The sequence below is a fragment of the Arctopsyche grandis genome, chromosome 8, assembly GCF_051622035.1.
Source record: "Arctopsyche grandis isolate Sample6627 chromosome 8, ASM5162203v2, whole genome shotgun sequence".
NCBI classification, from domain to species: Eukaryota; Metazoa; Arthropoda; class Insecta; order Trichoptera; family Hydropsychidae; genus Arctopsyche; species Arctopsyche grandis.
Window position 1 is genome coordinate 25,626,418 of NC_135362.1, and position 22,758 is coordinate 25,649,175.

A 22,758-nucleotide genomic window follows, 5' to 3' on the forward strand; every position below is an offset into this window, starting at 1 on the left:
TCTCAATCTTCATACGCGGTTGAGATTCGCGAAGAGCTACGTCTGGACAGTATTACTACACGGATGTGAGACGTGGACTCTGAAAACCAAGATGATCAGCCGCATTGAAGCTTTTGAGATGTGGGTCTATAGGCGTATGCTGAAGATTCCGTGGACCAAAAAGATATCAAACGAAGCTGTCCTCGGCATGATGGGGAGAGGCAGGGAACTTGTTTCTGTCATCAAGCGGAGAAAGATGGAGTACCTCGGACACATGATACGGGGTCCAAAATACGAATTTCTCCGTTTGATAACCATGGGGAAAATAGAAGGAAAAAAATGGATTGGCAGGAAAAAGTTATCTTGGCTTCGAAACATGCGCATGTGGACCGATATGAGCGCCGAAGATCTGTTCCGAGCCGCTGAAGACCGATGCGGATATATTCAAATAATCGACGAGGTGGTCGCCAACGTCCGGATGCGGACAAGGCATTAACAAGAAGAAGAAGTACATCGTACATATGCATTTTAAGTATTAGGGGGGTAGGACGAGTGCGACGACTGTGGTGGTAATGCACAACTATTTACAGTCCCTGGTCAGTGAATTGGGGACAACGCGCAAATTTCACGTATTCTATATTTAATGGTGTATTATCAGAAGTACGGTAACGAATTTAAAACAAATAGGTATTTTTGTTGTTACATAGTTTATTGAAAATATAAATATACAAAAAAATAATACATAAATTAATATTTAGTGATGCCACCGTCATTTTTAAGGCAAAGAGATACTCTTTGAGGCATGCTCTCAATGCAAGCTGTGATGGTATTTTTAATCTCCTTATTTGAGTCTCCCAGCCACACTGACAGGATATTTTCTTTTAGGGTGGTTAAATTAGAACATGGAAGTTTATTTAATTTAGATTTTAGAATGTGTCGAACGTTTTCTATTGGATTTAAGTCGGGAGAATTACCAGGCCAGGAAAGAAGTGGAATTTGGTGATCGGACATAATTTTTTTAATTAATTTAGCTGTGTGGCAAGGAGTATTATTTTGCATGAAGTGCCAACTATCGCCATTATTTATTTTAGTTTGAATTGAGGGTAAATAAGTATCTTTTAAGACCTTTAGGTACTGCTCTTTGTTCATGGAACCGTTCACACAATAGAGGGGACCCGGACCTTGGACGCTAATTGAAGCCCACACCATGATTGATGGGGGTTGTTTCGTAGTTTTTATAGTGCATCCTTCTTTATACCTCTCTCCGACCCTTTTTCGAATGTATCGACTTTCTTTGTCATACGAATAGAAGATTCATCCGAAAAGTGTACCTTGAAATTTGCATACATATTAACTATTTTTCTAATATACAATAATTTCACAATAATCTTATTTATAATTAAATTCGCGTTTTCCATTCTTCCAAAGTAAAGTGCCGATGTTGTTTAGCCCACTTAAGACGTGATTTTATCATTTGTTTGGTCAACATTGGCTTTTTCGCCGGTCGCCTTGCGCTAAGCCCGACTTCTTTGAGGCGTCGTCGAATTGTTCTGGCCGATATATCAATTTAATCGCCTTTTAATTTGTCTCGAATCATTTTATTTGTGGCAAAGCGATCCCTGGTTACCAGTCTGACGATCTTTCGATCCACACGTGAGCCAAATTTTCGTCTGCTGCCACAATGACCGCGCATATCAGTCATCGGATCGACGCCACTTTGAATTCGGAGATTTATTCTCCCCACAGAAATTTTCCCCACCCCCTCCATTGTTGCGATTTCGCGGATGGAGTGCTTCTGGGCTTTTAATAATGCAACAATAACAGCTTTTTTTTCGCTAGGTAGATCTTTTTTTCCACCCATCTAAAATAAAAGAAACAAAAGGGAGGCTATTTAAATAAGTAAAATAAGTATTTTTTTAAGTAATAAAAGTTCAACTTACTTGAAAATACAGTATGATTGCAGCAAAAGAAATAATCGCGATGTTGTTAAAGAAATAACTGAAAATTTTCCAAAAAACGCACGTCTCACTAGTCGAAATTCCAGAGCAAACTGTCCTCTTACATTTCAACATTTTTTCTTTCTTTCTTTCAATGATTGCTGTTGCACAAATCAATATGCATGTATAGAGTAGATCATAGGATGGAGTATACAAAAAAAATGAACCCGAAAGGGGCTGCAGTGAGTTATTTATGACGGTTCGTATTGCGAGCAAAAGATGCAAACCGCTTGTCCCCAATTCACCGACCAACGACTGTATTTCGACAGCCGGGAAGGAAGTGATTGCTTACCGGCGAAGCGCTGGCCAACCAATGGTTTTACGGGCAGTACCTCGGGGTTGCTACAGTATTATAATTACATTTTCCATGGAGGTATTCATTAACACCCTTCAAAAAGGCACCGCTAATGTTATTAGCACCTCTGATGTTTTCAGGAAGGCCATTATAGATTTGAACATCTTTTCACTTTCTTAACTCTACCCATAATTTCGCTCATAGTGATTTTTTCTAAGAAATTATATTTTGACACATTATTGAAGATTATTAAACCGAGGTTTTAGTTTGATGAATTTTATCAACATATTTAGAATAACAAAAAAAAAAATTATAAAAAACGATTTTTAAATGATGTATAAAATTTAAGGTATGAATAGCAGAAAAAAATGTTTAATTCTATAACGTATATTCAAATATGACATATCAAAGTTTGTATAGTGGACAGAAAATTTCCGCACTTTTTAGTCTTTTGGTTTTCCACGCAGCGACCATCTTGTCTCAGAAAGAACATAACATACAATATGTATTTAAATAAATAGCAAGTTTTAATCCAGTTTGTTCTTCCAAAGACATTTAATTACCAAATTAGTAACAATTTCAAAGACAAAACACAATGGTTGAACGTAAATTTTGAGGAATTAGACGAAGATTATATACTTTTACATTTTTTCAGTGTGAGATTTGAAATGTCTTTGAAAATTAGATTGAGCAGAATAAGATTTTAAGCAAATTTCGCATTTGTACGGCTTTTCTCCGGAATGTGTTCTTTTATGTTCCGCAATGTAAGATTTTACAGCAAATGATTTAAAACAAATGTCACATTTGTATGGCTTTTCTCCAGTATGAGATCTTTTGTGTTGCCTAAGGACATTTTTGTGAACAAATGTCTTTGAACAAATGTTACATTTGTGTGGTTTTACATCACGATGAGATATAATATGTGAAACTAGGTCAGATTTCCTAGCATATGATTTCAAGCAAATATCACATTTATGCAACTTTTCTGCAGTATGAGACTTTACATGTCTCACAAAGTTAGCTCTTTGAGCAAAATTTTTTGAACATAAATCACATTTAAACGGCCTTTCGCTACTGTGAGATCTTTCATGCTTTGTGAGCTGAGATTTTTGAGTATATGATTTTAAACAAATATTACATTTGTACGGTTTTTCCCCCGTATGTGAACGTTCATGTGTCTTAAGGTCATATTTATGGGAAAAAGATTTTGAACAAATCTCACATTTGTAAGGTTTTACTTGAACGTGAACTTGTAATTCATGTTTGAAAAGTTGATATTTTCGTAAGAAAGATTTTTTGCAAATATTACATTTATGTAGCTTTTCTGCAGTATGAGACTCCATATGTCTCAAACAGCTACCTTTTTGAACAAATGACTTCGAACAGATATCACATTTGTAAGGCTTATCCCCAGTATGAAATCTTTTATGCATGGCAAGCTGAGAATTGTTAGCAAATGATTTTAAACAAATATCACATTTGTACGACGTATTTCCAGTATGAGTTATTTTATGATACGCAAGGTAATGTTTTCGAGCAAATGATTTTGAACAGATATCACATTTGTACAGCTTTTCTTCGTCATCATGATCTTTTTCATGGGTGAAAAGGCTATAGTTTAAAGCGAATGATTTAAAACAAATATCACATTTGTATGGCTTTTCCCCAGAATGAGATCTTTCATGGATCACATGCCAAGATTTTGAACAATGTTCATTTTCGAATTGTATTATATTTTCTTCGTGCAGTTGTAATGTAGACTCGCCATTCGATGCTTCTTCGAAATGAATTTCTTGGCTTGATTCAGAATTCGAGAGACATTTTTCATAATTGGATGTTGTCGGTAATATGGATTCAATATTGTCATTATTTTTAATTTTGCAGTCGCTTCTAGTTACTTGTCCTTCGCACATCTATAAAATAAAAACAATGTATGATTTTAAATCTGCATATTTTGTGCTTTTTCTTTTTTGCAGTGAACTCACATTTTCAATAGAACACAAGTTTTGTTTAGATTCAATCCGTTCGAAGGAACTCGATTCCTGGTTATATAAATTATCATTGACAAGATAATTACAATCGCTTGCCGGCAATTCATATTCTGTCTTAACCTGTAACCAAAAAGGTTGCAATGAGACTAATAAAGGACAAAGCAAAAGGTGGTGTTTTTGTACATATATCACATTTGTACGTTTTTCCGTTAGTATTAAATTTTTTTTGTGTGAAAAAGCTAGTGTTTTTTCTTTTGTGAACTCACATTTTCAATAGAAAACAAGTTTTGCTTAGATTCAATCCATTCGAAGGCACTCGATTCCTGCTTATCTAAATTATCATTAACAGAATAATTGCAACCAGTTGCTGGAAATTCATATTCGGTCTTAATCTGCAACTGACAAATGAGAAAAATTAATGATAAAGCAAAATGTAGTGTTTTGTACAAATATCATATTGTATGGCATTCCACTAGTATGAAAATATTCATATGTGAAAAGACTAAAGCAAATGACGTTAAACAAAGACCACATGTGATTGGTATATTTTCACTACAATGAGATATTCAATGGTTCGTAAGCCTACTTTTTGTAGCAAATGATTTCGAACAATGCTCATATTCGAATTGTATTACATTTTCTTTTAATCTATAATTTTAAATGAGTATACTATTTTTAGTATTTTTTTTATTGATAAACTCACATTTTCAATCGAAGACAAGTTTTGCTTCGATTCATTCCATTCAAAGGTACTAGGTTCCTGTTTATATAAATTATCATTGACAAGATAATTACATCCTGTAGCTGGCAATTCATATTCTGTCTTAATCTGCACCTGAAAAAGTAGCAACGAGACTAATTAATGACAAAGCAAAAGGTCGTGGTTCTGATTAAATATAACATTTATAAGGCTTTCCAACAGTATGAAATTTGTGAGGTGTGAAAAGTCATTAGTTTAACCCTTTGGCTGCTACGAGGTTTTTCAATGTCCAAGTGAAAAATGCTAACATTTGTAATTATTTTGAAAAAAATTAATATAATATTTTTTTTTACATACTTACTTCGCCGAACACTCGTAATTTTTATAATACTTTATATACATTTTTAAGAAGCAGTCGTGGACTCGTGCTCTCTCTTTCTGTCTTGCTTTTACATGCGTGCGTGCGAAAGAGATACCTACATATATACACTAAATAAGTTTTGACGATTGTTTTCCGAGGCTTTATTCTTTTCAATAATCTATTTTTAGATATCGATGTATCCTTACAACATGCGATATATTCGAAACAGTTAGCGGTCTCTCTCTCTTTCTTTCTTGGTTTTAATTGTGTACGTATGAGCGAGACACACAAGGATGCGAAGTTTCTAATAATCAAATAATTTTTCAACATGTATCATAAACATTTTGTATGCATTTCAGTTGCATTTGATTGATTGCATGAATTCGTGACGTCTCGTGACCTATATAATTGAAAGCGGATTTCTATTGTTTTTTGCCATTTATTTTAACTCTGCAAAATGATATCGGACAGTGAAAGTGATGAAAGCGAAATAATAGCTCCTCGCCGAGGAACTCGACAAATCAGCAGCTCTACTGATTCTGAAAATGAATTTATCGATAATAATCAATTCCCAAGTAATAACTCCTTATATGACATTGACAACGAACCCGAAATTTACTTTGATGATGAACCCGAAATTGAAGAGCTTTTATTTAAAAAATTGATAAATATTTATAAAGCTTGATTGAAAAATAAATATAAATACGTATATAAAAAAAATGTTTCGTGCCACTGATGCGCTGGTGGCTCAAAGAAAGTATCGAAATACGACAATTAATGACGTCAACAACGATCGTCGTAGCAATCTTCGCCGATTTCAAAACAACGATTTATCGTTGTTGTAGCAGTCAAAGGGTTAAGACAAATGACATTAACCAGACATTTGTATGACATTTTCACTAGAATGAAATCTTTTGTGATTTTAAACAATGTTCTTATTCCAATATGTTATTACATTTTCTTGGTGCAGTTGTAATGTAGACTCGCTGTCCGATGTATGTTCGAATTTAATTTCATGGCTTAATTCAGATTCTGAGAGATATTTCTTACATATGGATCCTGTCGGTAACGAAGTTTCAATGTCCTGAGTATTTTCCATTTTGAAATCACTTGATGTAACTTTAACTCCACACATCTGTAAAATAAAAAGAATGTTGTATAATTTTAAATGTGTGAAATGTTTTTAGTGTTTTTTACTGGTATATTCACATTTTTAATGGAACAGATGTCTTGCTTTGATTCACTCCATTCAAAGGCACTCGATTTGTCATTTTGTTCATGTACATTATCATTGACAGGAGAATTACAACCAGTTGCTGGTGGATTATCACTTGGACATATTGTAGCTGACAGTTCATCTTCTTTCTTAACCTGCAATTGAAAACGCAGCAATGAGACTGACCAATGACATAGTAATGGTTTAAAAGAAACTGAAACCTTAACCAACCCACAGCTGACAGCAGCTAGGAATTTGTTGAACCAGTGGAAGTGGATTGTCATGGAATCCAGTGGAAGAGGACTCAGCTGGAGCAGGCCAAACGCAAAGTCTGCCCTCCATCTCGAAAACAAAAAAAAAAATAACGCACTGCCCAAAGTGTCATCTCTACCACAGACTCTATCAGGGTTGCCAGCTGGGAAGAAATGAGAACATCGCGGTTTTCCATACTTTTTCAACGACAGAACACTAATCAAGCAATGAAATTTTGACAGAACCTTTGGTTATTTTGCAATGAAATTGCACTGTATGAACCCGTAGTCAACCTTGATCGAAATACCTTTGTTCGAACTAGGGCAAAAACACCATCAACTCGCTATATAAATGCAATCACGAGTACACGGAAACCCCCGGAGACGATGACCGCACTACATAGCTACGCACCAACCAAACTTGAGGCACAGCCACAGAAAGGATAACCTCAACCCCGTAGGAGTTTTCCAGAATATGATCTCACCATCCAAGCTACGCGTTGCATAATCAACTAGCATAGAAACCAGCGCATCGTCCCCAGATGCCAGTGAGCTTCAGGAGCTCAACCTGTTCACTCCTCCGAAGCAACTACTCGGACGAGCATCTCTCATCCGACCTTATCCACACCGGTCCAGTCAATCAGCTGTGATCTGATGCGGCTCCGGTATTCGGCAAAGTACGTATCCTTCTTCGTCTCGAAGTCTAGGATACGTACCACGTATTTGTCGAGGTTTTCACATAACCTCAACCATAAGGCGGGGCGCTTCAGCTCACCCCCCCCCCCCACCCACTTGTTTGCTCTCTGTATACAAATTAACTTCCTAAACAGACGTAAATCCTATTTTTGTATGTATAACCTTCTCACCACACACATACACATACGTCACGCTGCAGCAGAGAGACGTGAGCACCATCCCAGAGACCAGCGACTACAATCCATAGGCACCATGGGGGAAAACCATGAATGAACTTTTGGAATGAATGAACATATAGCCACCACAGGTGGCTATATGGGAGCGGTCTCCGTGACGAGCCGGAATGTGAAATTACCGAAAACGCAAATATTGGAAGGCAAAGATTGAAAGATCTTAAGTCGAAAGATCAAAAAAAATGGGTGCATGGTAAACGGTACACAAAAATTGTCTTTTGGACAATCGCAATGTGCGTAATAATCCAATCCTTATATATACAGCTATCTGTATTTATATAGTTACCGCGAAATCTATCTATGGTGGAGCTATCTATAGCATCAAATATGAACCATAATTAGCATTTGTTCGAATTCCTGAGAAATCAGTGTTTGTACCTAAAGGTAGGAAGGTTAACTGATTCAGTCAGATGGAGACGCAATCCATTAGCAAGATGTGAAGTTAGCTTCTATCTCAAGTCATAACAATGAACAAATAATAATAATCAATAAAAAATATTTTTTAGGTGACACAATGGTCAAAAATGTAATAGAAAAGAAACAAAATAAATTAACTATTCATAAATTAATATATATTTATACCTATACATTAGGGTTTCTGTATACCCGGACTTTTTCAATTCCCGGGACACGGGACGGAAACCGGGATCGTTCCCAGGATTCCGGGACACGTGTAAAAAATATTTTTTATTAATAAAAAAATACCTATTTACAAAATATGAAAAAAATAAACAATACATAATATATCTATTAACTGGAAAAAATGTAATTATAATAGTAAACTTATTTAAAGTAGCTTCTTAAGAATACTAAAATATTTAAATGAGAATCGGAAAGCCTATTTCTAGATTTGGTACAAAAATTCCCAACAATGGAAAAAAACTCTTTCAGTTTCAGTTGAAGTTGAGAATATTTTACGATTCTTTAAATGCACATTAAACAAGGCTGTATGACAAAAAGAGAGATAATTTCACCGCATGCCACTGATATATATTATATATATACATAGTATCGTTTACCATGCACCCTTTTTTTTTGATCTTTCGACTTACGATATTTTGACTTTCGGTGCCGTGAGGTGTATGTACAAATTTTATAATAGAACCTTTTATATTTAACAATAATTTAGTTTATAAAATAACAGTATATACATATAAATAAGCTTTCAAAACATAACATTATTTTCCTGAAACTGACTAGTTACAAGAGATAATCCACTAAAAATGAAGATACTGACGGTAATACAAGTGAAGATAGTCGATATAAGATAGTCGATATAAGATAGATTGATCTCATGTTTTTAAACCTGCTAGCAAACGATCGACTATACCAGTGGTTATTAACCTTTTCGAAGTCACGGTGCACTTTTGACCACGAGAAAAAATTGCGGTGCACCAGAATTAACGGTCAAAAAAAAAAAACTGCAGACATAATTTTTATTACAAATTAAATAAATTACATTACAGTTAAAGAAAAGATATATACATATACTTATAAATTAAATGAGGATTTTATTCTTTCTACACATTTTTTCTGTGTGAGTTTTGATATGTTTCAGAAGGTTAGATTGAGCACAATAAGATTTCAAGCAAATATCGCATTTGTACGGCTTTTCTCCGGAATGTGTTCGTTTATGCTCCGCAATGTAAGATTTTATGGCAAATGATTTAAAGCAAATGTCACATTTGTATGGCTTTTCTCCAGTATGAGTGCTTTTGTGGTTTATAAGGTGATGTTTTCGAAAAAATGACTTTGAACAAATGTTACATGTGTGCGGTTTGGCATTATGATACTTTACATGTCTGAACAAGTAAGCTTTATGAGCAAAAGATTTTGAGCATAAATCACATTTGAAAGGCTTTTCCCCACTATGAGATCTTTCATGCTTTGTAAGCTGAGATTTTTGATTATATGATTCTAAACAAATAACACATTTGTACTGCTTTTCTTTACAATGCTGATCTTTTTTACAAACCTCCTTTTTATGGATGGAAAGGCTACAGCTTAAAGCGAATGATTTAAAACATATACCACATTTGAATGGCTTTTCCCCAGTATGTTCATTTTCGAATCGTACTACACTTTCTTGGTGCAGTTGTAATGTAGACCCGCCATTCGATGCATGTTCGAAATGAATTTCTTGGCTCGATTCAGAATTCGAGAGATATTTTTTATAATTGGAAGTTGTCGGTAATATGGATTCAATACTTTTATTATTTTTCATTTTGAAATCGCTTCTAGTAACTTGTCCTCCGCACATCTATAAAATAAAAACAATGTTGTATGATTTTAAATCTCTATATTTTGCGCTTTTTTTTGTTTTTTTTTTTTAGTGAACTCACGTTTTCAATAGAACTTGAGTATTGCTTAGATTCAATCCGTTCAAAAGAACTCGATTCCTGTTTATGTAAATTATCATTTACAGGATAATTACAATCAGTGGCCGGCAATTCATATTCTGTCCTAACCTGTAATCAAAAAGGTGGTGTTTTTGTACAAATATCACATTTGTACGTTTTTCTGTTAGTATTATAATTTTTTTGTATGAAAAAGCTGGTGTTTTTTATTTGTCAACTCACACTTTCAATAGAACACAAGTTTTGCTTAGATTGAATCCATCCGACGGCACTCAATTCCTGTTTATATGAATTATCATTGACAGGATAATTACAACCAGTTGCTGGCAATTCATATTCTGTTTTAATCTGCAACTGACAAATGAGAAAAATTAATGATGAAGCAAAATGTAGTGTTTTTGTACAAACATCATATTGTATGGCTTTCCACTAGTATGAAAATATTCATGTGTGAAAAGGCTAAAGCAAATGACATTAAACAGAGATCGCGTGTGATTGGTATTTTCACTACAATGAGATATTCAAAGGTTCGTAAGCCTACTTTTTGTAGGAAATGATTTCGAACAATGTTCAAATTCGAATTGTATTACATTTTCTTTTAACCTATAATTTTAAATGAGTATAGTATTTTTTTATTGTCAAGCTCACATTTTCAATTGAAGATAAGTTTTGCTTCGATTCATTCCATTCAAAGGTACTCGGTTCCTGTTTATATAAATTATCATTGACAGAATAATTGCAACCGGTTGCTGGCAATTCATATTCTGTCTTAATCTGCACCTGAAAAAGTAGCAACGAGACTAATTAATGACAAAGCAAAAGGTCGTGGTTCTGATTAAATATAACATTTGTAAGGCTTTCCGACAGTATGAAATTTATGAGGTGTGAAAAGTCTCTCGTTTAAGACAAATGACATTAACCAGACATTTGTATGACATTTTCACTAGAATGAAATCTTTTATGATGATGAACAATGTTCTTATTCCAATATTGTATTACATTTTCTTGGTGCAGTGGTAATGTAGACTCGCTGTCCGATGTATGTTCGAATTTAATTTCATGGCTTAATTCAGAATCCGAGAGATATTTCTTATATATGGAATCTGTTGGTAACGAAGTTTCAACATCGTGAGCATTTTCCATTTTGAAATCACTTGATGTTACTTTACCTCCGCACATCTATAAAATAAAAAGAATGTTGTTTAATTTTAAATGTGTGTAATATTTTTAGTGTTTTTTTACTGGTATATTCACATTTTTAATGGAACAGATGTTTTGTTTTGATTCACTCCATTCGAAGGCACTCGATTTATTGTATTGTTCATGTATACCGTCATTGACAGGAAAATTACAACCAGTTGCCTGTGGATTAGCACCTGGACATATCGTAACTGACAGCTCATCTTCTTTCTTAACCTGCGATTGACAAGTAGCAATGAGACTGAATAATGACATAGAAATGGTTTAAAAGAAAACTGAAAACTGAAACCTGAAACTGAACCCGTGGAAAAGGATTGCCATAGATGGAGATGGAGGACTCGACTGGAGCAGGACGAGGGCAAAGTCTGTCCTCCATCTCGAAAACAACAATCACCAATAACGCGCCGCTCAAAGCATCATCTGCACGGGAGCAGGTAAATTGGTCGAATGCAATACACCTAAATCAATTCACCTAATGCAATTCCACTAATGACGCTTTTACCGAAAATCTATTGACCTAATGGTAAATTCACCTAATATCTTTATACCGAATGACACATTCACCTAATTTCGAGTTTCAAACCAGCAGTAGCCGAGTTTCAAACCAATAGTAGTAGATTTTATTATTTAGTAATTTTTCGACGCGATATCAATAGATGGCGTAGTAACATAGACAGATAAATGTTATAACATTTCTTTGCAAATAGCCCTTAAACTCTATATACACCATATTGCGCCCGACAGAAGATTTAAAAAGGATTTCCCACCTAATGGCGAGTGAACTAAATTAAGGACATTGAAAAAATTAATTGCTTTTGTAGCTTTGTATTATCTTTTGCTATATATACTATACTATATTATATAGCAAACATTGTACATATTTACAATAAAATTTATGATAAAACAAAGTAATAAAAAGGAATCAAAAAAGATATACAGATTTTTTTTACTGTACATATATTAAAATTGGCTTTCCAATCATCAATATTAAAAGAAGGTGAGAAGAAAACGCATGTATAATAGACAGACCAGTACAATTTCTACGATTGATACAATTTCCATAATAAATAATTAATAATTTTAAATATACGTAATAAATATAAATTATGATGAATACATAACAAATATAAATCAGTTAGTAATTTATACGTAGATTGCAAAACACAATGAAATATAAACAATAATAACAAGACAAGAAACAAGCAATACAATAAATAATAAATAATTTATTAATCAAGTTACAGAAATAAACCAATTTATAATAAACATTTTCATGTAATAAAAACTCATGAGTGGTATTACAGATGGTCAACTTATTACAGACAACACAGAACACATATATTCTTTTCAATATATGAATAATCAATAAGTAAAACAACTAACGTTAAAGAAAATTGACTATTGTATCAAGTCATGTAATAAAAATACTCTTGTGTGAAGCTATAGAAGTTTTTTACAAAAAATTTGGTACGTATATAAACGAAAAGACGTTTGCTAATTTCAATGACCATCTCTTCTCCACCGATCATGGTATTTGGTTGTTCTATTAGTGACACCACACAGACCCTAAGTAAATAATGATTTCAATCAATATGTTCAGACTATGTCTGATGATCGGCTTTCGTGGCTTTACGACCCACGATTTGGCCGATATATTTTTGTGCTGGCCACCCTGAGACAGCGGTTGGCACACAAACTGACAGTTGTCAATAGCGGTTTGGCGCGTAAACACCCCGTTTTTACGGGGCCCACCTCGCCACCGAAATCACCAGCTAGAGGCTGGTGAGGGTTGTGACGATACTTGGAGACCAGCTCCAGTATCCGTCCGGTGTGCACCAGAGGAAGCTTGGTCTGTCTTCGTCCAGAAGGCAGACAACTGAGCTACGCGTGGCCAACCTCAAAAGGCACGCGTGGTTACTTTGTTACTCCCTCCCCCCTGTCCCCTCTGCTTGATCTCTGTATATATATATATATATAAAATACAGTCACCATACAAACAGAATTACAACCTGTTTTCATTATTATACAATTTCCTCCCTTTTTCCACATCACGCATCCCACGCACATTACGAAGGAGAAAGGGACATAGCAGAGCAGCCGACATCAGCAGAGACCAGACCACCGACGACGAAGGAAGGCACCTTGAGGAAACCAGCCCCGCCCAAGCTTACCACTAGCTATCTCACAAAACCGACTTCCGGGGTGCTCTCGAGTTGAACATCCCTGGAGTCTGTACACAATAACTGTAGCTTGTGACATGTCTAATTGTTTCGCACAAAATATAATGCTTATCAGCTCATTCACACAGCGATAAATAAAATTTAACATTGGAAAGAGTTTAAAAATTTGAAGCCGCATATTTTTTCGAAATCCTTTTTTAGTTCAGAATTTAATATCACATTTATAATTGGGTTTCAAGCATGGAGCTAGGATTCTAAACGTACATTAAATCCAAATTTCAGTTCTAAATATACTAGAACGAAAAATTTAAAAATAGCATAGTATAAGTAATATTTATCAATAAATTATGGAATTCAGCATTTTTAAGTGTTTTCGCTGATTTCCGAATTGATATGTTGTTTTGAATTGTTGTTATTGTGGAATGAATTGTTATGTAACGACTGCCACTTAAAATCAAGTTTTGCAAGTGATGTGTCACCGCTCATGGTTATTGTGTAGTGAAAAGACTGCCAATAAATCACCACCCCATGAGTTTTTTTTATATTTTAAATATTTGTATACCAGACCATTCATTAAATACTGTGTTTTCGTGTTTATTAATATTTATCATAACTATTGTGTATTAAAAAAATTTCAAAAGACTATTTCTTTCAATTTTAAAAATTTTACTGTGTACTTTTTATTCCCATTATTTAAATAATTAATATATATTTACTTTTTCTTTATAATTTTCAACTTCAGCAAGTGGAGACTCTTGTCATCTACAATCTAAGACGAATTGTCGCCGGAAGATAAAGAGTGATATATATTTTCTAGTTTATTTCCGTTCGATTTCTTGTTTGAAAATAGATTTGAAATGTTGTTCAGTAAAACTCAAAGATTGTTAATGACAACAATGTCAGCTGTTCTCTAGAGTAAGTATCTAATGAAACACAATGTTTCCACAAATCTTTGACTTTTTCTAGTGTTCGGGTAAAAAGTATATATCTATATAAGAAAAATATTAACAGAGTACATATGTATAGTAAAAGTATATTTACCTGTTGTAATATATTCTGATTAGTCACAATATGTTTCATCTATCCCATATATAATAATTATTTCATATGACAATGGATTTAAAATATGACTTATCGGAATTAGTCGATATGTAAAATGGTAAGTGTTCATCGTATGACATTTCTTCGCTGAATTCCGTTTCTTCTATCTACTTAATGAATATGATTTATAGAACCTAGGCTTTCAATGAATGTAGCACAGTATTGCTTATCACTTAATAAAACGGCACTTGACTTGCAATTCGAGTCGGCATGACACTATCAACTATTAGTTTAATGTGAGTATCCAATAGTTTCGAAAAAATCAGCAGCATCGGCAGCAGCAGTCGCATCATTTTTGAGATTTGTATGTAATAAAAGGCTCGTTTCCGGTTTATAAAACTTATTGATTATTTATTATTTATGTAATATTAATTGAAGGATTATATTTTTTCGATAAGAGTAGACATTTAATTAATAAGTCCAAAAAATAGTGTAAGTTCGAGCGTACAAGTTAATACGAGTTATAGATATAAAATTTCAGTTCGATACACGGTCTAGGATATATAATAATTCAAAGAAAAATAATGCTACTTCCGGCAGATTTGAAAATGAAAAAAAAAATTATAGCGCAACGATTAAAATTTTATTACGCAGTAAAAAGTTTCAGTGTTTCAGTTTCAAAGATATTTAATGGTGTTTGAATTATCACTAAAATACACAGCCAAACACGCACATTTTTTAAAAACAATAAATACGTGCCAGTGATCGACTTCATCTATTAATAAAATATAAATTTTAAAATACAACTTAATATTTTATTTTGTTTTAAATAATCTTGAAATTATCAATGCAAAAGTGCCATCTATCCGTCAACGTAAAACAACCTTCATTCGATCAATTTGTATTTAGGTAAACTGCAGTTAGGTATGTATGACATTAGGTATGGTCGTCGTTAGGTATGTTGATATTCGACCAACTCGCTTAGGTATACTCGAATTAGGTGAATTGCATTAGGCGAACTTACAGTGAATCATCTGCACTACAGACTCCATCAGGGTTGCCAGCTGGAAGAAAGTGAACTTGTTATAATGATGTAATATCGCGGTTTTCAATCATTTTTCATCGACAAAAAGGACGCTCACAGTTGGCTAGTGAACGTTATTTGAAGCGGCCACCCCCCTGCGAGCTTCAAACGCTTTTCAAATCAGTTTATTTACTCAATGGCGGATTGAAAATCTCAGAACGAATATTGTGTAAACGGGTGTAGCGCCATCTGCTCGTGTTGATGAAGACATCGCGTCCTCATCTTTCGTGTGCTCAGTGGTGTCACCCCAATTTTTGAACAACGGGTTTCCAAAAGTTCCACGACATAAGGTCCAATATATAGATATAGACAGTGGCGGCTCGTGGATAAGATATCTGGGGGTGCTGCGGTTAATTAAAAATAAAAATAAATGTTTATTTGGATATTTTACTATTAACAACAAAATTATCAAAATTAAACATTATATGTATTTTATTTCATTAAAAAATTGATTCTTGTCTTTTTTCCTTGAAAAAAGGTCTATCACCTTTTCGTTAAATTTTTCACCGTTCATAATCATTTTTTTTCAATTGACAGCATAGACAAAGCCGTCAATCTTTCTTGAACCATTGTGCTTCTTATATATGTATGTCTTTATTCTATTTATTGATGAAAAACACCGTTCTGGCTCAAAGGTAGTTTTTAACTTTTTAAGTTTTCTTTAATTGAAAATGAATTGATATTACTAGGTTGCAGCTTCCTTGATTTTGATGCCATCTTAAATAGTGACGTGTAGAAGGAAGTGTAGAAACGTAGAAAGGGTAAGAGGTGTAGAAGGAAAGACAAAAGGTGCAGAAGAAATGAGAAAAAATGAGGAGCTTGTCGAGCGCGCAGCGCGCACACGAACGCAAAAAGAAATGTGTACTGTTGGGAGTGCAGTACGGACCAAGCTTCTAGCTGCCCCCGCGCCCCTCCTTCGCCCACTCGGCATATTCCATCGAAAACCGTACTGCACAAAATCATAAATGATGCCTCACTTTCTGATATTAGTACCGCGATGTATGAACATTATTAGATGTATCGGTGTGCGGGCGAGCTTAATACACGCTTAAATAATATTGATATTTTCATATAATATACATACATTTATGTATATAATAATATTAAATTTTTCTCAATTTCCTTGGGGGTGCTGCAGTACCGCAGTGCGTATGGACGAGCCACCACTGGATATAGATATAAAGTCCAAGGATATACGATCCAACGACAAAGGTTCCACGAAAGAAGATCCACCCGATAGAATGTTCACCTGATAAGTGATCCAGACGATAAAAACCCAGATGATAAAACGTCCGACCGAAAATCGACCAACCGGTTAAAGGTTCAGCCAAAAAATTCCGAAAACAAAATATAAAACATAGATAAAGTAAAAAAGTAATAATGTTTGATAAAACACTCCATATTTAAATCGGATATCGAGTCAATTTGCTCGATACTCGATTGAATACTCGGCGAATGAATAGAATTTGGAGTCAGGTGTGGTCAACCGGGTTTAAATTGTTTTAATTAATTTCCGAATAAAATAATAATGTTAGATTAAATTCTCCGTTATTGTATCGGGTATCGAGTCAGGTGTCGTCAATCAGATTCTAATTGTTTAAATTACTTTCCGATTACAAAATATAATTATGCTTAGTTAAATACTCCGCGATTGAATCGGACATCGAGTCAGGTGGTGCCAAACGAATTCAAATTATTTTCCGAATACAACAAATAATAATATTCCATTGAATACTCGGTGAATGAGTCAGGTGTTGTCAATCGGATGTGTGATATTGAAGTATAATAAATCAAAAAACTTCCTTTACTTTGTATCTTTTTATTTTAAGAATCTGATTGACGACACCTGACTCGATATCCGATACAATAACGGAACATTTAATCTAACATTATTATTATATTCGGAAAATAATTAAAACAATTTAAGCCCGGTTGACTACACCTGATTCCAAATTACCTTTGTCGTTGGATCTTATATCATTGGACCTTATGTCGTGATACGAGGTAGGACCGGAAGCGTGCTTTTTCCAGGAATCAGGGCGTTTTGGGTCTATTTTTCAGGAAATAGAGCAAACTACAAAGCTAGAGTACAAAAAAAGGTTCACCATAAAAATGAACAATGCACGACGAACAATAAACAAAGAACGGTACGCTTCCGGTCCTACCTCTAATTATAACATTTATCTGGAGGTACAATACAAGTCTGAAAACTGTTTTATGGAAATCGTTTTTTAATAACATTATTACTTGAATCATTTGAAAATATTATCGGTCTCTAAACACTTTGGGATGTTTGTTTTTAAATATTGAAAACTGATTTAAAAAATCCGCAATTGACATCTTAATAATTTTATTGCAGATTTATTAGGAATCATTAAAGTGCTTTTTTACTTTACTTTATTATTGAACATATTAAAAAGTTTATACCGCAGTATTGGATGAAAAAAAATGTTTACAACTTTCTAAAACTCGCACTCGCGAGTGTTAGAAAGAGTGCTTTAGTAAGAAGCATAGATATAGAAGTTATTCTATATCTATGGTAAGAAGGGTCAGTCTTCTGTACCGCTACGAAAATCGCGTACAGAAGACTGCTACGCGAATGTCTTTTTTATGAAATTTTTATTATTATCATTAAAAAAACATTTATTGAAGTTTATTAAAAACGCATTGGAAATTACTTTAAGGGGGTATTCTAGTCTAGAGAGACAAATTTTGGGCGTTTTTTAAAATTCAATAAAACAAAAACTAAAAACAATTTTGCTATACATTTTTTTATTATATGTTTATTAATATTTCAATAATACATAACAAAAATGAAAAAAAAAAACATTAAAAATTGAAAAAATTAAAAAGTGTGGGAGGTAAAAAAAAGGGTGCCTCCATCTTGACACGATTCCAACCCTTCTAGTCATCCGAAAAAAAAAAAAAAGATTCTTAATTAATAAGAGTGTCGCTATGGTCCGTACCACGGAAAAAAATAAACAAAAACTGTTTGAAAAAAACAAATAATTTTTTGGCCTTTTTTTTAAATCTTAAACAACAAAATTTTTACATAATTCTGGTACGGACCATAGAGGGATATATAAAAAAGAATCACACCAAATTTTAAGTAAATTGGTACATTAGAACTTGAGATATCATGTCAAACTCGTTGGAAAAAGTAGTTTCGAGAAAAACGCGTTTAAAGTTTCGGGTAACGTTAAGCGCCGGTAGGATGCCACGTCACTAAAACAGCTCCGAAAATAATTTGAATTTTGAAAAATCCTCTTAAGGACATATTCTTAAAGGTTTAAACTTTGAAAATATGAAACAAACAAAAAATCGATTTTTTCAAATTTCTAGACTAGAATACCCCCGTAATTGATGGTGAAGGGAAATATAAAACACATAAAAATTGTTTCATGAGAAAGCTCAATATATGTATATAAACGGAAAAAAAATACATTTATACATAATAATAAAAAACAATAACATTATAATAATAGTAGAATAATTTAAGTAAAATAATAATAAACAATAATTTAAGTAAAAATATCAAAAAATAAAATACAAAGTAGGGGATGTCTTGCACCAATATGTAAGAGCCAGCCACAAATACAAAATATTCCTGCGAGGCCCAAGAGGAAGAGAGACGATCAAAAATCCACTCATACATCACATTCAATTAGGAAAATAATGATGAGCGCAGGCTACCAGACAAATAGATTAAAATAATCTCTCGATAACCTAGGCTAGCTGAGGTGGAATATAAAAGTGGGATAGCGTAAGATGACAATTTTATATATTTAACACAGTTTTTCAGTGTGAGATTTGAAATGTTTCTGAAAGTTAGATTGGCTAGCAAAAGATTTGAAACAAATATCGCATTTGTATGGCTTTTCTCCAGAATGTGATCTTTTATGTATAGTTATGTAAGATTTTATAGCAAATGATTTAAAACAAATGTCACATTTGTATGGCTTTTCTCCAGTATGAGTTCTTTCGTGGTTTATAAGGTTCTTTTTTTGAACAAATGCCATTGAACAAATGTTACATTTGTGCGGTTTTACATCAAGATGATATAACTTATGTCTAACAAGGTCATCTTTCCTAGAAAATGATTTAAAACAAATATCACATTTATGCTGCTTTTCTGCAGTATGTGCCTTTATATGTCTCATCAAGTTAGATCTTTCAACAAAATCTTTTAAACATAAATTACATTTAAAAGGCCTTTCCCCACTATGATTTCTTTCATGCTTTGTAAGCAGACATTTTTGCGTATATGATTTTAAACAAATATTGCATTTGTATAGGCTTTCGCTACTGTGAGATCTTTCATGATTTGTAAGCTGAGTTTTCGAAATATATGATTTTAAGCAAGTATTACATTTGTACGGCTTTTCCCCAGTATGCACACGTTCATGTATCGTAAGGTCATATTTAGCGATAAATCCTTTTGAACAAATCTCACATTTGTAAGGTTTTTCTTGAACGTGAATTTGTAATTCATGTTTAAAAAGTTGATATTTTCGTTTGAAAGATTTTTTGCAAATACTACACCAATGCGGCTTTTTCGATGCATGTTCAAAATTAATTTCATGGCTTGATTCAGAATTCGAGAGACATTTGTTATAATTGGAAGTTGTCGGTAATATAGATCCAATATTGTCATTATTTTTCATTTTGAAATCGCTTCTAGTTGCTTGTCCTCCGCACATCTATAAAATAAAAACAATGTTGTATGATTTTAAATCTGTAAAATATTTTGTGCTGTATCTTTTTTTCTGAGAACTCACATTTTCAATAGAACACAAGTTTTGCTTAGATTCAATCCGTTCGAAGGAACTCGATTCCTGTTTATATAAATTATCATTTACCGGATAATTACAATCTGATGCTGGCAATTCATATTCAGTCTTTACCTGCAAACAAAAATGTAGCAATGACACTAATTAATGACAAAACAAAAGGTGGTGTTTTCGTACAAGTATCACATTTGTACGTTTTATTCCTTAGTATGTAAAGGCTAGTGTTTTTGCTTAATTTTTTTTTTTGTGAACTCACATTTTCAATAGAACACAAGTTTTGCTTAGATTCAATCCATCCGACGGCACTCAATTCCTGTTTATATGAATTATCATTGACAGGATAATTACAACCAGTTGCTGGCAATTCATATTCTATTTTAATCTGCAACTGACAAATGAGAAAAATCAATGATGAAGCAAAATGTAGTGTTTTAGTACAAACATCATATTGTATGGCTTTCCACTAGTATGAAAATATTAATGTGTGAAAAGCAGTGGCGTGCGCTGAAATTCTCTCCCTTTTTGTCGTACAGCTTTACTTCATGTGCACGAGCAGGATACAAGAGAAACAGGCTGTTCCTCTTGTATCCCGTTCGTGCACATTAAGTAAGGCTGTACGACAAAAAGAGAGAGAATTTCAGCGCACGCCACTGGTGAGAAGGCTAAAGCAAATGACATTAAAAAGAGACCACAAGTGATTGGTATATTTTTACTACAATGAGATCTTTAATGGTTCACAAGCCTACTTTTTGTAGAAAATGATTTCGCACAATGTTCATATCGAATTGTATTACATTTTCTTTTAATCTATAATTTTAAATGAGTATACTATTTTTGGAATTTTTTTTATTGATAAACTCACATTTTCAATCGAAGACAAGTTATGCTTCGACTCATTCCATTCAAAGGTACTCGGTTCTTGTTTATATAAATTATCATTGACAGGATAATTACATCCTGATGCTGGCAATTCATATTCTGTCTTAATCTGCACCTGAAAAAGTAGCAACGAGACTAATTAATGACAAAGCAAAAGGTCGTGGTTCTGATTAAATATAACATTTGTAAGGCTTTCCGACAGTATGAAATTTATGAGGTGTGAAAAGTCTCTAGTTTAAGACAAATGACATTAACCAGACATTTGTATGACATTTTCACTAGAATGAAATCTTTTATGATGATGAACAATGTTCTTATTCCAATATTGTATTACATTTTCTTGGTGCAGTGGTAATGTAGACTCGCTGTCCGATGTATGTTCGAATTTAATTTCATGGCTTAATTCAGAATTTGAGAGATTTTTCTTATAAATGGAATCTGTTGGTAACGAAGTTTCAATGTGGTCAGTATTTTCCATTTTGAAATCACTTGATGCAACTTTACCTCCGCACGTCTATAAAATAAAAAGAATGTTGTATAATTTTAAATGTGTAAAATTTTTAGTGATAAATTCACATTTTAATGGGACAGATGTTTTGTTTCGATTCACTCCATTCGAAGGCACTCGATTTATCATTTTGTTCATGTATATAATCATTGACAGGAGAATTACAACCAGTTGCCTGTGGATTAGCACCTGGACATGTCGTAACTGACAGCTCATCTTCTTTCTTAACCTGCAATTGAAAAAATAGCAATGAGACTAACCAATGACAAAGTAATGGTTTAAAAGAAACTGAAAGCTTAACCGACCCGCAGCTGACAATCCGTTGAAGGAATCCGTTGAAACAGTGGAAGAGAATTGTCATGGAAGCCAGTGGAAGAAGACTCGGCTGGAGCAGGGCAAAGGCAAAGTCTGTCCTCCATCTCGAAAACAAGAAACAACAATAAGGCGCCGCTCAAAGTGTCACCTCCACCTGTCAGCCTCCATCAGGGTTGCCAGCTGGGAAGAAAGAGAACTTGTTTTAATGATTTAAAATCGCGGTTTTCCATGGCGTGCTACACTATCAATATTATTAACAGTTGCACGCGTATGAAGTTCCGTATTGATAGTTTAAAAGGTTGTATCGTGATAATTGGTAGTGTTTCCGAGCTTTTTTTAAATCGACGATAATAAAATCATGATCCGTATCGATTGTGTAGCAAAATACATTTCTTTCAACGACAGAACTCTAGACAAATATTTAAATTTTTACGAAACATTTAGTTAATTATACAAAAGAGACCTTTAATATTAAATCTTTTTGGGCACTGGGCTGCAAAAATCTTTCGAGCATCTCGGTTGTCGGATCGGCAATCAGTCGGTGTGTCGGTTTTTGATTGCATTTTAAAAGTAAAATACTTTTAAAAATGAATGGCCAAAGTAACCGTCAAAGCTTTAAGGTCTGTTCATACTTAACAGCACTGCACGGCTTCAACACTGCACGACTCCGTTTAAAATATGTCAT

The 22,758-nt window shown here is 33.7% G+C and overlaps 3 protein-coding genes across 11 annotated transcripts in view; all 3 read right to left on the reverse strand.

Annotated features, from left to right (window-relative positions):
• The window catches only part of LOC143915157 (uncharacterized), a 510,169-nt gene that overhangs the window by 330,853 nt on the left and 156,558 nt on the right, over positions 1-22,758 (reverse strand). The window lies entirely within an intron of this gene.
• Positions 681-11,702, reverse strand: LOC143915143 (uncharacterized). Of its 9 annotated transcripts, XR_013260881.1 has the most exons (15): positions 11,566-11,691; positions 11,331-11,492; positions 11,076-11,255; positions 10,725-10,856; positions 10,299-10,430; positions 10,062-10,187; positions 9,751-9,979; positions 6,771-6,881; positions 6,533-6,694; positions 6,279-6,458; positions 4,966-5,097; positions 4,529-4,660; positions 4,257-4,382; positions 1,920-4,184; positions 681-1,840 (listed from the first exon to the last, which is right to left on the reverse strand). XR_013260881.1 is itself a non-coding variant. In XM_077435603.1 (14 exons), the coding sequence occupies exons 7-14, from the start codon at positions 9,781-9,783 to the stop codon at positions 2,913-2,915; spliced, it is 2,142 nt and encodes a 713-aa protein (XP_077291729.1). In that variant the 5' UTR covers positions 9,784-9,979; positions 10,062-10,187; positions 10,299-10,424; positions 10,725-10,856; positions 11,076-11,255; positions 11,331-11,492; positions 11,566-11,702; the 3' UTR covers positions 681-2,912. The 9 variants fall into 9 exon arrangements, 8 of the variants coding, with proteins under 8 accessions (XP_077291729.1, XP_077291732.1, XP_077291728.1 ...); XM_077435603.1 differs by having other exon boundaries at positions 681-4,184; positions 4,529-4,654; positions 10,299-10,424; positions 11,566-11,702; XM_077435606.1 differs by having other exon boundaries at positions 681-4,184; positions 4,529-4,654; positions 9,928-9,979; positions 11,566-11,702.
• On the reverse strand, positions 19,367-22,236 carry LOC143915904 (uncharacterized). The gene is made up of 7 exons (XM_077436724.1): positions 22,064-22,236; positions 21,827-21,987; positions 21,585-21,764; positions 21,234-21,365; positions 20,628-20,759; positions 20,360-20,485; positions 19,367-20,281 (listed from the first exon to the last, which is right to left on the reverse strand). Exons 3-7 carry the CDS (start codon positions 21,726-21,728, stop codon positions 19,367-19,369), a joined length of 1,449 nt encoding a protein of 482 aa, XP_077292850.1. The 5' UTR covers positions 21,729-21,764; positions 21,827-21,987; positions 22,064-22,236.

Bases quoted from the DNA above. Each gene is read 5' to 3' on its own strand.
- LOC143915143 (XM_077435601.1), bottom strand. From the start codon at position 9,783: ATGAACATACTGGGGAAAAGCCATTCAAATGTG. The intron at 6,695-6,770 runs GTTGGTTAAGGT...TTTCAATTGCAG, and splicing joins CTAGCTGCTGTCAGCTGTGG to GTTAAGAAAGAAGATGAACT. The intron at 6,459-6,532 runs GTGAATATACCA...TTTATTTTACAG, and splicing joins ACATCTGTTCCATTAAAAAT to ATGTGTGGAGTTAAAGTTAC.
- LOC143915904 (XM_077436724.1), bottom strand. From the start codon at position 21,728: ATGGAAAATACTGACCACATTGAAACTTCGTTACCAACAGATTCCATT. The intron at 20,486-20,627 runs GTGAGTTCACAA...TTTTGTTTGCAG, and splicing joins ACTTGTGTTCTATTGAAAAT to GTAAAGACTGAATATGAATT. The intron at 20,282-20,359 runs GTGAGTTCTCAG...TTTATTTTATAG, and splicing joins ACTTGTGTTCTATTGAAAAT to ATGTGCGGAGGACAAGCAAC.